The sequence below is a fragment of the Triticum urartu genome, chromosome 1A (genome assembly GCF_056163025.1).
Source record: "Triticum urartu cultivar PI428250 chromosome 1A, HENAU_Tu73, whole genome shotgun sequence".
Classification (NCBI taxonomy): domain Eukaryota; kingdom Viridiplantae; phylum Streptophyta; class Magnoliopsida; order Poales; family Poaceae; genus Triticum; species Triticum urartu.
The window spans coordinates 290,384,884-290,397,104 of NC_141873.1; the positions used below are offsets into that span (position 1 = coordinate 290,384,884).

General features: G+C 49.8%; 1 protein-coding gene across 1 annotated transcript; it reads left to right on the forward strand.

Annotated features, from left to right (window-relative positions):
- The first annotated feature begins 758 nt into the window (after window positions 1-758).
- LOC147990908 (uncharacterized) lies at window positions 759-12,188 on the forward strand. The gene is made up of 2 exons (XM_087518945.1): window positions 759-1,250; window positions 2,517-12,188. Exon 2 carries the CDS (start codon window positions 6,172-6,174, stop codon window positions 7,225-7,227), a length of 1,056 nt encoding a protein of 351 aa, XP_087375071.1. The 5' UTR covers window positions 759-1,250; window positions 2,517-6,171; the 3' UTR covers window positions 7,228-12,188.
- The last annotated feature ends 33 nt before the right edge of the window (window positions 12,189-12,221 follow it).

Here is a 12,221-nt window from a genome sequence, read left to right on the forward strand (position 1 = left end):
TCCCGAGAACACAGTTTTATCTTACATAGTTGGTTTAAATAAGTTAACATTTGGTAACATCATGAGTTTGACTTGAATAGGTGCTTTTCAAGATAAGCGCAATTCCCTTTTCACGTTTCTGAAATATCAGGAGGGCATGTTTGCTTTAAATTGTTCTCGGCGACGTGCGGTCGATTGTTCATGTTGTGGTGTATGTCTGAATTTATGACATTTTATGTTGCTTAACACCGTTGCGTTGTAGTAAATTATTTCATTTGGAATTTATAAGTACTTTTGCGGAGAATTTTCATGTCAATGAACTTTTAGTCGAATTGTAAACTATTGACACTGGTTAGTGATGTTTTTCATAAGATCATGTGCTATATGTTCGGGCAGATATGTTTTAACTAATTTGCAGGGTGGAAAAATATAGGTTTTTTTGGAATGGCCTCATATATTAAATAAAAAGGAGAAAAAGTTTGTTACAACACATACCTAAATTACGGCATATGTTATTAGTATTTTTTTATATGCATATAGTTTAGGAAAACACACGTACATGCAATGTATATCTATTTATATATTTATTTATATTTATAGGGGATGTACACTGTACGTAATCATATGTTATTAGTATTTTTTTTAGGAAAACACACGTATTTGCAATGTATGTATATTTATATATTTATTTATATTTATAGGGGGTGTACACTGTACGTAATCATATGTTATTAGTAGTTTTTTTGTAGTGATTTCCCCCGGACGGTATGCTAATTTAGACAAACAGGATTTCATAGATGCACATAGCGTCCACGCATCTTCTCTCCCACTTACAATTTCACACGGCCACAGCTACTTTTTCCCGATCCCCTTTCTCCTTTACTCCGTTGACTCCAAAATTGCTGCCACCAGATGAGCTTGGTCGTCCTCACCAGCAGCCGCGGCAGTGGGCGACTCGTTTGTGCTGCCGCAGGGTGACCATCTATGGCGGCTGGTTTGGCTCGTACAACTCCTTGGTCTCCTAGCAGGGTCCAGGGAGCAGCTGCGCAAGGGAGTATGCGAAATCATGGTGTCCGTGCGGTTGATTTTGGCGTGTATTTCGTCTCCCGCAGCTAGATTGGATCCAACTGGAGTAATAGGATGCAGGCAACGTTGTGTTCCCCAGTTGCGAGGCAGACACATCATTTCTATTCCCGCTCGATGCAGCCCGGCACGTCGTCGTCATCCTCCACGGCCTCAGCATTCTTCCAAGTTTGAACTTCAACTTGCAGGTCCCCTTCTTTCACTTTTCCCCACTCGTCATATTTATAATATAATTTAGAAAATGTTTGTTAGTGGAGAATGTTTCTTCATTTTCCTTTAAATCTTGGGGAAATATGTAATTCTTTTTTTAAAGTTATCTAGATGTGTTTAATTAGGTGCGTACTGCTAAGTTTGTGACACTTTAAAAAATGTAAGTATACGTCTGAGTACATATGAAATATAACCATGTCTCGATGCTCTCACTATTGGTTTCCACTAAATGATAAGCATGAAGAATAAGATATCACACAATAGAGATTGTCGATGTTTTGTTGTAGAGCATATTCAGCCTGCCATATTATGTTAGCATAGTGTAGTCACTTTGCATTTTTAGGGTATAGTTTGCAGTATGCTAAATTTTTATATATGCAATTTTTATGTAATGGAGTAGGTCAGTAGCCTGAGCTAGTGAAAGAAGCGTCATGCTGACAGTGCATTATTTGTTAATACCTTTAGAATATTTCTTTATAGACTATGTTCTTGGCCACATCATCCTCATTGATATCTTCATCATTTACCATTACTCATATACTATTTCTCCCACAATGTGTTCTTGATATTATCTGTTCTTCGATGAATTTTCTTCTGCATGAGGTCATGTTGTTATCCATTTATCATTTATCTTTTACTGTACTTTTTATGATCAGCCGCGTTATGCAAAATTATTCTGTATCCTTTTTTTGGGCATTTTTACCATGTTGCTTTGTACTTCCTCTGTCCCAGAATATAAGAACGTTTTTGACACTATGCTAGTGTTAGAAACGTTCTTATATTTTGGGACGGAGGGAGTAATATATATTTTTCTTTAGAAGAGTTACAAACAATATTAAAACCTGAAAACAGATGACACATTAGACATGGGCAGCTATTGATTTTTTTTGAAAGATCCAGCATTGCTGGCTTTTCATATTAATCATAGCAGAGAGCAGTGGATAACCGAATACATGGTGGTGATTCTAGGATCAGAGAAAAAACATATAAAAGAGACTCAACTACAACTACGGGAAGGGGGAAACAGCTGGAGGGGTTTTAACCGATCCCCTCTGGCGGCAAAGTGAACGGGTGCAGTAAACAAGTTGCTCTGGCCTGCCTCCATAGATCGATGCCTCGTCTGATGGCCTGCAGCACGTTTCGCATAGATGCCTTGTTGTTTCTGAATGTGCAGTCGTTTCGGTGCCTCCAGATTTCCCAGACAGCTAACATCGTCAGCGATTTGATGCCCTTTCTGAATTCAGGTTTTGTGCCCTCCACAATCTTCATGACCCGATCAGCACCGCTGGGGAGATCGCGGCCAGGTTGCAAACTCAGGGCCGCACAGCCGTTCCAGGATGACAGACTGCTCCAGATTGTCCTTGTGAAGGGGCATGGCCAAAAGATGTGGTCGGCTGTCTCGAGGTTTCTGAAGCATAATTGGCAGAAATAAGAGTTCGGCCAACCTTGTCGCTGCAGCCGGTCATTGCACCATGGTCTGTTTAGCAGGATTAACCAATAGAAGACCTTCAGCTTTCCTGGCGCCCAAGTCTTCCAAATGATCTGCGTAAAAGCAGAGGTGTGGTTCGCCTGAAACTGTGCCCGATAAGCTGATGAAGCAGTGTAGCAGCCGCTAGCCTCCAGGTTCCATCTGATCTCATCACTTGTATCTGTATTGAGGTTGAGTGACGCCGATCGCAGGAGCCTCGCCAGGGCCACGCAGTCACATACGATCTGATCAGTCTGCCCGTGCGCCAAGTCGAGGATCCAGCGATCATCTCGTAGGGCATCGGCGATCGTCCTGTTCTTTCTCCTTGAGTGTTTATACAGCGCCGGAAAAAGCAGTTGGAGCGTGCCCGCCTGGAGCCAAGAGCAAATCCAAAACCTGGCCGTCCGGCCGTTGCCGACCGTGACCGAGGTAGCCGCGCTGAAGAACAGCCTGTCAGATTCAGAGCACGGGGCCTCCATGCCCGCCCATGGCCTGTCCGGGTGCTTCCAGGACAGCCATAGCCATCTTTGCCGCAAGGCCCGGTCGAAGCGCTCAAGGTTGAGGACGCCGAGCCCCTCTCTGTCCAGCGGGGAACACACCTTGGTCCAGTTCACCTTGCATTTGCCCCCAGACAGCTCTTCCTCTTGCGCCCACAGAAAACGGCGCCTCACTTTGTCGATTTCCTTGAAAAAGTTCTTTGGCATAAGGAGTACGGTCATGGCAAAGGTTGGGATGGCAGTCAACACAGCTCTGACTAGCACCCGCCGTCCAGCAATGGTCATTAGCCTGCCCTTCTAGCCTGCCAGTCTTGCTCTGATCCGATCCAAAATGAACTAGAGATGCACTAGCCTTGTTCTTGTCAGGGTGATCGGGAGGCCCAAATACTTGAGCGGGAAGGTGGTGATGGTGCCCCCAAAACTCTGTAGGATCTGCTAGATGTCAATACTGTCGCATCGAATTGGGGTTGCTGTTGATTTATGTCTGTTGATCTTCAGCCCCGTTGCCTCGCCAAACATGTTCAGAATGGTGATCAGCGCCTCCATCTCATCTCTGGCGGGGTTCATGAAGACGACCGCATCATCAGCGTAGAGGCTGACTCTTAGTTTCAGCTCCCTCCTCAGCAACGGCTGCATCATCTGTTGCTAGACGGCCTCATCTATCAGACGTTGCAGTGGATCGATTGCCAGGATGAAAAGCAGTGGAGATAGTGGGTTGCCCTGATGAAGACCTTTGCGGTGCTGAATTTTGCTCCCTGGCGCACCATTGAGGAGGAATTCAGAGCGAGAGGTTGACAGCAGCCACGCAATCCAATCTCTCCATCTGGCACTGAACCCAAGTTCCTCCAGCAGGTAGTCCCAAGACACGCTATCAAATGCTTTTGAGATGTCCAATTTCAGTAGCAATGCCGGAGTTTTGCTACGGTGCAGTGCTCGGACTCCATTCTGAACATACAAGAAGCTGTCTTGTATACACCTCGTCTTCAGGAAGGCTGACTGCGCAGGGGAGACGATCGTGTGAATCACTTTTGACAGCCGGATTGACAACACCTTGGTGACCATCTTCGCAAACGAGTGGATCAGACTGATTGGGCGAAAGTCTGTCATCCGCACGGCCCCATCCTTCTTCGGCAGCAGCGCCACAAAAGCAGTGTTTAGGGCAGCCAAATTGCCACCGGCAAGATGGTAGAAACGGTGGAAAGCCGCCATGATGTCGGCGCTGATGATCGACCAACAGGCCCGGAAGAAGGTACTGCTGAAATCGTTGGGGCCCGGCGCCTTCTCCGCCGGCGATTGCATGATTGCCGCCCAGGCCTCACCTTCTGAGAAAGGGTTGTCCAAACCAGCTGCAGGAACCCTTGGTAGCTGCAACACGCTCCAGTTGAGGGTCACACGCCGTCCCGTGTCCGCTGCCATCACCTTGCTGAAATGATCATGGATGATCTGTGCTTTGTCCCCATGAGTTGTGGCAAAATTTTCGTCGCTCTGGATGGTGTGGATGAAATTCTTGCGTCTTCTGGAGCAGCATTTTGCATGGAAGAACTTTGTACTGGCGTCGCCTGCTCGCAGCCAGAGCACCCTGGATGCCTGTCTTCTTCTGGCCCTTTCAATGGCCGCCAGACCCACCAGACGCATCTTGAGCAGCTTGCGCAAGTTGAATTCCGCGGTTGAAAGTGTTCTTGTCTCCTGCTCCACGTCCAGCCGGAGGATTACCTCGCTGGCGATGTGAAACTGCGCCTTTGCATCGCTGAACAGCGATCTGCTCCAGATTTTCAGGTCGCGGGCAGTCCCGGTGAGCTTGACCTGCAGCCATGCAAAAGCACAACGCTGCTGAACCGGGCGATTCCATTCACGCTCGACAGTAGTGTGAAAGTGCGGGAATTGCGGCCAGAAGCTCTCGAAACGGAAACGAGCTCAACGGATCGGGGCGTCGCATGGCGCCAGGATCAGCGGGCAGTGGTTGGAGCACGCTGTAGCAGAAGCCATCAGAACGTAGGCGGGAAAGAGGAGCTCCCAGCTAACATTGCAGAAGAATTTATCTATACTAACCAGTGTGGGATTTTGCCGTTCGTTACTCCAGGTGAACCGCCTATTCTTACACTTAATCTCCGGTAGCCCAGCCGCATCTATAGCCGCCCCAAACCTCCCCATGATACGCCGATTCAGGTTGAAATTGTTCTTATCTCTAGCCTCGTAGATATTGTTGAGGTTGCCGGTGAGTAGCCAGGGATCACTTGGGGGGGGGGGGGGGGGGGGGCTGATCTAGCCAACTCAAGCAGGAACACGTCCTTCCGAGCCTTCGCCGGCCCATAAACAGTGGTTAGCCAGAAAGTGGCGGCCGGTCGGAGGACGGTGACTTTAGCAGTGATGGCGAATTCACCAACAACATGGGACACGATCGAGACGATCTGGTTATCCCAGAGGATGGCCACCCCGCCCCTGGAGCCAATCGCAGGTAAAACTACACAATCGGCTAACCTGCTCCCTCCTACGTCTCTAACTAGGGCCGGCGACCAGTTGTCGATCTTTGTTTCCTGAAGGTAAAGGATCGCTGGTCGATGCGCCGCAACGGCTTCGCAGACAGTGTCTCGCTTGGCCGGCATATTGAGCCCACGCACATTCCAGCTAACTATGGGGCAGTGGTTGTCATCCATAAGGAAACATGATCGTACTCCAACAGCTACTAGTTCCATTGATCGAAGAGACACACGAACACGACGACAAGCACACTCCACCACCTTTCGGGGGACGCTGATACCCACCAATAGGCCCCAAATAGCAGCAGCGCCGACTACCTCTAACAGCTAACCCTACAAGCATTACAAGTGAGCCTAACTCAACCCCGCTTAAGGCCGGGCGCCATTGGAGATTACTACGACATGGGACTAACATGATCAAACCGCGGCCTCCTCGACAACTCCATCAGGACCGTCCATGGAAGCCGCCACACGCAGCGCCTCCTTGCTGAGGCGGGTCAGCTTGGCGATGCAGACAATGTCGCCGTCAGTGAGCGGCTCATCGAACTTGTGCAGCAGCTTCTCGACTGTCTTGGCGGTCATCTTCTCCTTTGGACCAAGCAAGCCCAGCTTGCGCACCAGCCACAGGGTCCCTCGCCGCGAGACGGGCACGAATGTCGGGTTTGCAGCTTGTCGGGCGCTGTGGCGAACAGGAGCAGGCACGACCCTAGTCTTGGGCGGGGCAGACGATCGGCGCACCGACGCTTCAGGCACCAACGGCGGCTTGGTGGCTTGGAAGAGGCGCAGCGGGCTAGCGGCCGGGTCTGAAGCCTCGCTCTCTGCACCAAGCTGGAGGCAGCAGACCTGGTGGGTGACGGCGCCCAGCTGCATCTCCGCCGCCGTGGGACGGGCCGGTTCCTTGCGACTGAGGTGGCCCACCGCGGCGCTTGGGCCGGCCAGGGTTGGGCCGAAGACGTCCGGCAAGCCCGTGGCCACCGCGTGGATGCTGTTGACTTGGTCGTCGAACTCCAGAGGGGCCGAGACCACAGCCGCCATGTGGGCCTCCAGCTCAGCAGCCATGCAGTCGAAGGGGGGTGGCTGCGGGAGCTGGTTCTTGGCGCCGGCAAAGAAGTCGGCGATCGGGTCAGGGACTGGTGCAGCTTCAGCGGGCGGCGGCGAGGGCAGGGGATGCGGTGCCTGGAGTAGAGCGGCCCCCGCGCCCGCAGCATGGCGGCGGCCTGAGTTGCAGCGGCCCCGCGAGCTCTCGGAGCGACGCTGCCCAGGGGGGAGCGGCTGCGGCGACGAGACGCGCCCTCCTGGTCGGCCACCTCCTTTCCGGCACGACTCCGGCCTAGGAGCGTGTCCTTCCAGGACCTGCGCCCACCCTGATCTTCTCCGTCGTCGTCCTTGCGGCCACCACCTCCGCGAGGGGCGCCGTGGTACCCCATGTCCGCAAGCGCAGCAAGCTGGCGACGGTGCTGCGGCTCATGCTGGCCATCTTCCACCCCCTTCTTCCAGGAGCCGGCAGGGATGATCCGCGGCATGGGCCTGTCGTCCTCGTCAGAGTCCGATGAGGGCAGGCCGCTTTGCACAGAGCGAGGTGATCGCGGCTCGTAGGGGGACCAGTCCTATGCGGTCCACATGGATGAGGACATCATGGCGGCTTGCAGAAGGTGGCGCAGCGACGACACGGCCGGGCGGAGAGAAGCCCAGCATCTCCACGCGGCCCGCTCCCCGCTCCATCAGCCAGAACGTGTGCTTGGTCGGGATTAGGGCCACATCCCAAACCCAGACCCAGCAGGCGAAGCTCTTGGCGTGGCTGCGCTCGAAAGTGCGACTGTCGAGGCGGTCGACGCGGCAGCTGAGAGCCTCTTCGGCCCCCTCCACGGACAAGAAGTGCTGGGGCATCTTCTCGATGACCACCCGGACATGGTAGTTGAAGGTCTGAACCACGGCGTGATCGTCTTCGTGCTAGCGCTTGATGAAGAACTTGGCGCCGTCGACCGTCAGGGAGCCCAGCTTGACGACTTGGTCTTGATGGATCGACAGATCAAAGATGATGAGGTAGTCCTTCGGGTCGTGGCTGGTGATCCGCAGCAGGTGCAGAGGGATGCGCAACCGAGCCTCGAGCTCCTGCCTGACCGCCATGGCGCTGGAGGATCGCCTCGCGTCCGCTGCCGTGAGCAACACCGCCTGGCGCTTCAGGACGAAGGTGGCGTGCTCCAGGGCGCGGGTGGACATGACCACCTTGCAGCTTTGTCGCGGGCTGCGCGCGGGGTTGGCGACGTGGGTGCCCTCCATGGCGAGGGGCGGCGACGGGGCGGGGGACGAAGGCACAGCAGCAGCAGCAGGGAAGCGAAGTCTATCCCGCGCCGGCACCCGGGCGGTGGCTGCGGCGGGGTTGCGCTTGGGGTTTTGAGGGCACTCCCGGCCGAAGTGACCAGAGAGGTTGTAGATGATGCAGCAGATTGGGTCGCGGCAATCTTTCCTACAATGCTTCTTGCTCAGGCAACGAAAGCACTTCCCCCGGAACTGGCTTAAGAAGGCAGCCCGGCCGGCAGCAGCATTGAAGTCGCCTCGGCGGTCATGAAGGGCCGAAGGGGGGCGCGGCCTATTGCCCGCCATGCCAGAGCTTGGGTGCCGGTCTTTCTGGGATGAGACGTCGGTCCATCCCCGCCCGCCTCTGCAGGGGAGGGATTGATGCCAGCAGCGGGTGCAACTACAATGGAGTGAAGGCGTGGTCGCTCCAAAAACGGCAAGGAGGGAGGATCCGCGGCTAGATCCACAGGGCGAAGCAGGGGCGCAGCGGTGGAGCTCTCTCCACGAAGCAGGATCTGCGGCGGAGAACCTGGATCTCGCGCATTGACTCCGCAAGACAGCTGCGAGTCCGGCACCATGGACGGACCAGAGGACACAGGGGAGGCAGGCGAGACCGCGCGCAGGCTACCACTAGCGCTAGATCTATGAGAACACGACCGTCCCATACCGCCCAGCAGGCAGCAGCTGGTAGACGCCGCGGGTGGCCGCCGAGGCCGGAGCGACCCACGGTGCGGGGGGTGGCTGGCGCGGCCAAGTCGCAGCCGGGGATGGGGTGGCCGCCGTGGCCGGAGTGGCCAGCGGCGCGGTGGGAGCGTGGGGCTAGAGCGTCCGCCACAGAAACATAGTCAGTAATTGGCACTTGGCTCTTAGTGAGGATGAGATTGATCGTAGGGAACTTCTTTGGGCAGCTATTGATGCTTGTACGGACATGTTAGTTTGAACTTCAAAGAATATAAGTTATACCATGAAAACAGTACATGTGACATTCACGTAACCTACCCAAATGTTTCCTCTGTTTGTAAATAGTCAATGTGTACGTGCATTGCACGTTAATTTAGAAGTATATTAAGTGCATGTTGATATTAAGTAGGATATTATTTGCGTGTTATTATGTGATTAGCACTATATTTGGCATGGAATTAACTGCACGCTAAACGTGTTGAGCGCTCGACATTGAAGCAGTCTAGGTCGTTGGATTGACATGATTTGATGGCCGAGATTAATTGGATCTGCCTCTTTGGGTCTTTTTATATTGGTATAGATGAGGTATATTTCTTGCCTCAAACAGAGCATATTTCCCATTTTCTTACAAAATAAGAGTCATGTTCCTTGTATGCCCTATATGTATATATTCCTACAACATACATACATACTACACTTAGGTGCAATGTAGTCACTATTTTCCTTAGACATTCGGAGAAGTAAAGACATAAAGAGGAACTCATATATATTTTCCATAAAGAGGAATGCCCTGCAAAATTTTAAAATGGTGAAACTTTTATACATGCTTGCTAGTAATTCTGAGCCAAATGCAATAGAGATGTAGAATGTCACATCTATGACATGAATAATTATAACTTTAGTCATTCAGAATTTCAGTGCTAAAAGTAATCTGAATGTCAAATACAGAAAGGTTTACCTCTGTCATTGTATGAACTTATTTTGAGGGATTTGAACATTGAGAGAATTCCTTATTTGGCCCTTTCTTAAAATCTGGTTCCCTATTTGGCCCTAGAAATTTCATTTTTCCCTTTTTGACATCATAAATTCATTTTATTCCTCCCATGACACTTCTATCACTTTTTGCTGTTAACACCATCAAATGTGACTTGAAATGTCTTATTTACCCCTGCTTTACCACGTCGGAAAAAAAATGAAAAATTTAGTTGCGGTGCGAGGCATGGAGGAGGGCGCGGCGGCGCTGTGCAGGCCCAAGTCGCGGCACCGGATGTCACGCCCCGAGACCCTCCAGTTGCTGCACCTCTCACTAGTGCAAAGGCCAAACAAACCTGTGGCCACCATGCAAAGTCTCCACGTAGCCATTTGAATGTCCTAAGTATTTCTAGAGTGTTGCCAGCACATGCATGTACATCCCATAAATATCAGGCCACATAGCTAGCTAGCTACTTCATGATTAGTTTGTACTTCTATTTACTTTGTACTACTGCTGAGTCAGACCGACATGAGCCAGAGGAAAAACTCCACACCTATTCTTCTCTTCTCACAAGTTCTCTATATATTGGCATGCGTACTACTTAGTTTCGGAGTATTTCCTCCACCCGTGTACATCTTCCCATTATCCATGTACTAATCTTGGTGTAGCATATCTTATTTTCTTAATTATTTATTTAAACAAATAATACAAATTTAATTATCTAACTTAACTCAACAACTTAAAATAAATATCCTTAAAAATCAGGGTTATTACACCGGAGGTCCGTTGGTGGCAGGGGCGTGCTAACTGGGTCGCCGTGGCTGCGTGCTTTCCATGGTCCAGTGTGTACTCTTCGTGCGTGTGTGATGTGATGTGTGTGTTGTGTGCAAATAGAGAAATTGAGAGATGGATCTCTTCTACACGTTGTGCGTGAAGAGAGAAACCGTGAGATTGTTGTGCATGTCTGTACTGCTCGTACATGTTAATTAGTGCACTGGTTCTTATTAATATGGGTTTCTCAGTACAATCTTATAATATAATTTCGTTGCAAATCCAAGGCACTGAAGCATTCTGTCCACGCGCCTACATCGCCATAGCTTTTGACTTCCAGCTCATAATTTTAGTCACAAAATACATCAGGGGTAAAATGGATTTTTCATGTTGCATTTAACGGTGTTAGTTGTCAAAACTGACGGAAATGTCATAAAGGGAACAAAATGAAGTTTGAGTGTCAAAACAGGAAGAATTTTTTTACCAGGGCCAAAAAAGGAACCAAATTTTAAGGAAGGGCCAAATAAGGTATTCTCTCTTGAACATTTGGTGAAATTAATTGATGATCATATACATGGGAAACATTTTGGCAGAACTACAGTTAGTGATGATTTTCCCTACGCATGGCCTATAGCAGAACTGTAATCTAGCATTATCTAAAATAAGAGACCAGCCTTGGACTATTATCTTCCCATGGTACCACCATGCTAATGCTGAAAACAACGTCTAGTACAATGAATCTTGCTTTGAATATAACAGAACTACTACCCTGCAACTTTATTCTATACTGAAAAATAATTGTTGCAATAGTTAAGCTTATTCCAAATCTTGTAAGGTACAATGCACATACAAAAGAAAGGGTATACAATTTGCAGGTCACTAATCATATACTTGATTCTTAACTTTGTGTTGGGTTTCTTCTAACATTTCATAATACAGATAGGCAAATACATGATTTATTTCTGCTACATTTTCCAGAACAGCAGGATTATGGATAGTTCCGAGAAGGCGCCTCCCGATCAAGGCTATTAATACTCTTGTTGTACTTGTCAAGTCCGACATCCTAGTGCTATGTCTCGGCTGTATGGGTGTCAAGGAAATTTTGATGGATGCAAGTGTTTCCTACTCTCGTATCTCTATGGTGATCAAGACTCAGCGATCCATGACACACAGAACTTTGGCTCACTGCTCTCACAAAAAGGGGTAAACATGCATGGCGTGCCATAACTTGGTCTGGTTTGCAAGGAAGCATTCTGTTGTCTGGCCATTATTATTGTGGTCACCTATACAAATCGAACTGATCTGACATGCTCATCCTCCATTCATGGGTGATTGTTGTCATTAGCTCCACTCTTATCACCTTACCAAATCTGAAGCCTCGCTTCTCTCCTGGATGTGCATGTTGGTGGATGGATGTATGCATTCAGCAAAGCACAGAGGCAGAAGTCCACCAGTCCAATCTTCATCCTTGACTCTCAAAAATCTGCATAGGCACAACTCCATTATGCATTACAATATGACACCATGCTTTAGCCTCATCAATCTTTGTAAAGTTTGTGGATGGACATTTAGTTTGTTTTGATAACTAAAGGGGAAAACCTTTGGCCAGAGCTGGACATGAGAGCAAAGCGAGGGATAAAGGATTACATGGCAGTGCACTATGTCTTAAAGTCCCTGGCAACATCTGTTGTGCTAATGAAAACTGGTGTCCTCAACCAAATTGAGGGCCACAAATTTTATTCAGTACTCCAGCTAGGTATTGCTAATCATGGTCCCCGGTCCCG

Bases quoted from the DNA above. Each gene is read 5' to 3' on its own strand.
- LOC147990908 (XM_087518945.1), top strand. From the start codon at position 6,172: ATGGAAGCCGCCACACGCAGCGCCTCCTTGCTGAGGCGGGTCAGCTTG.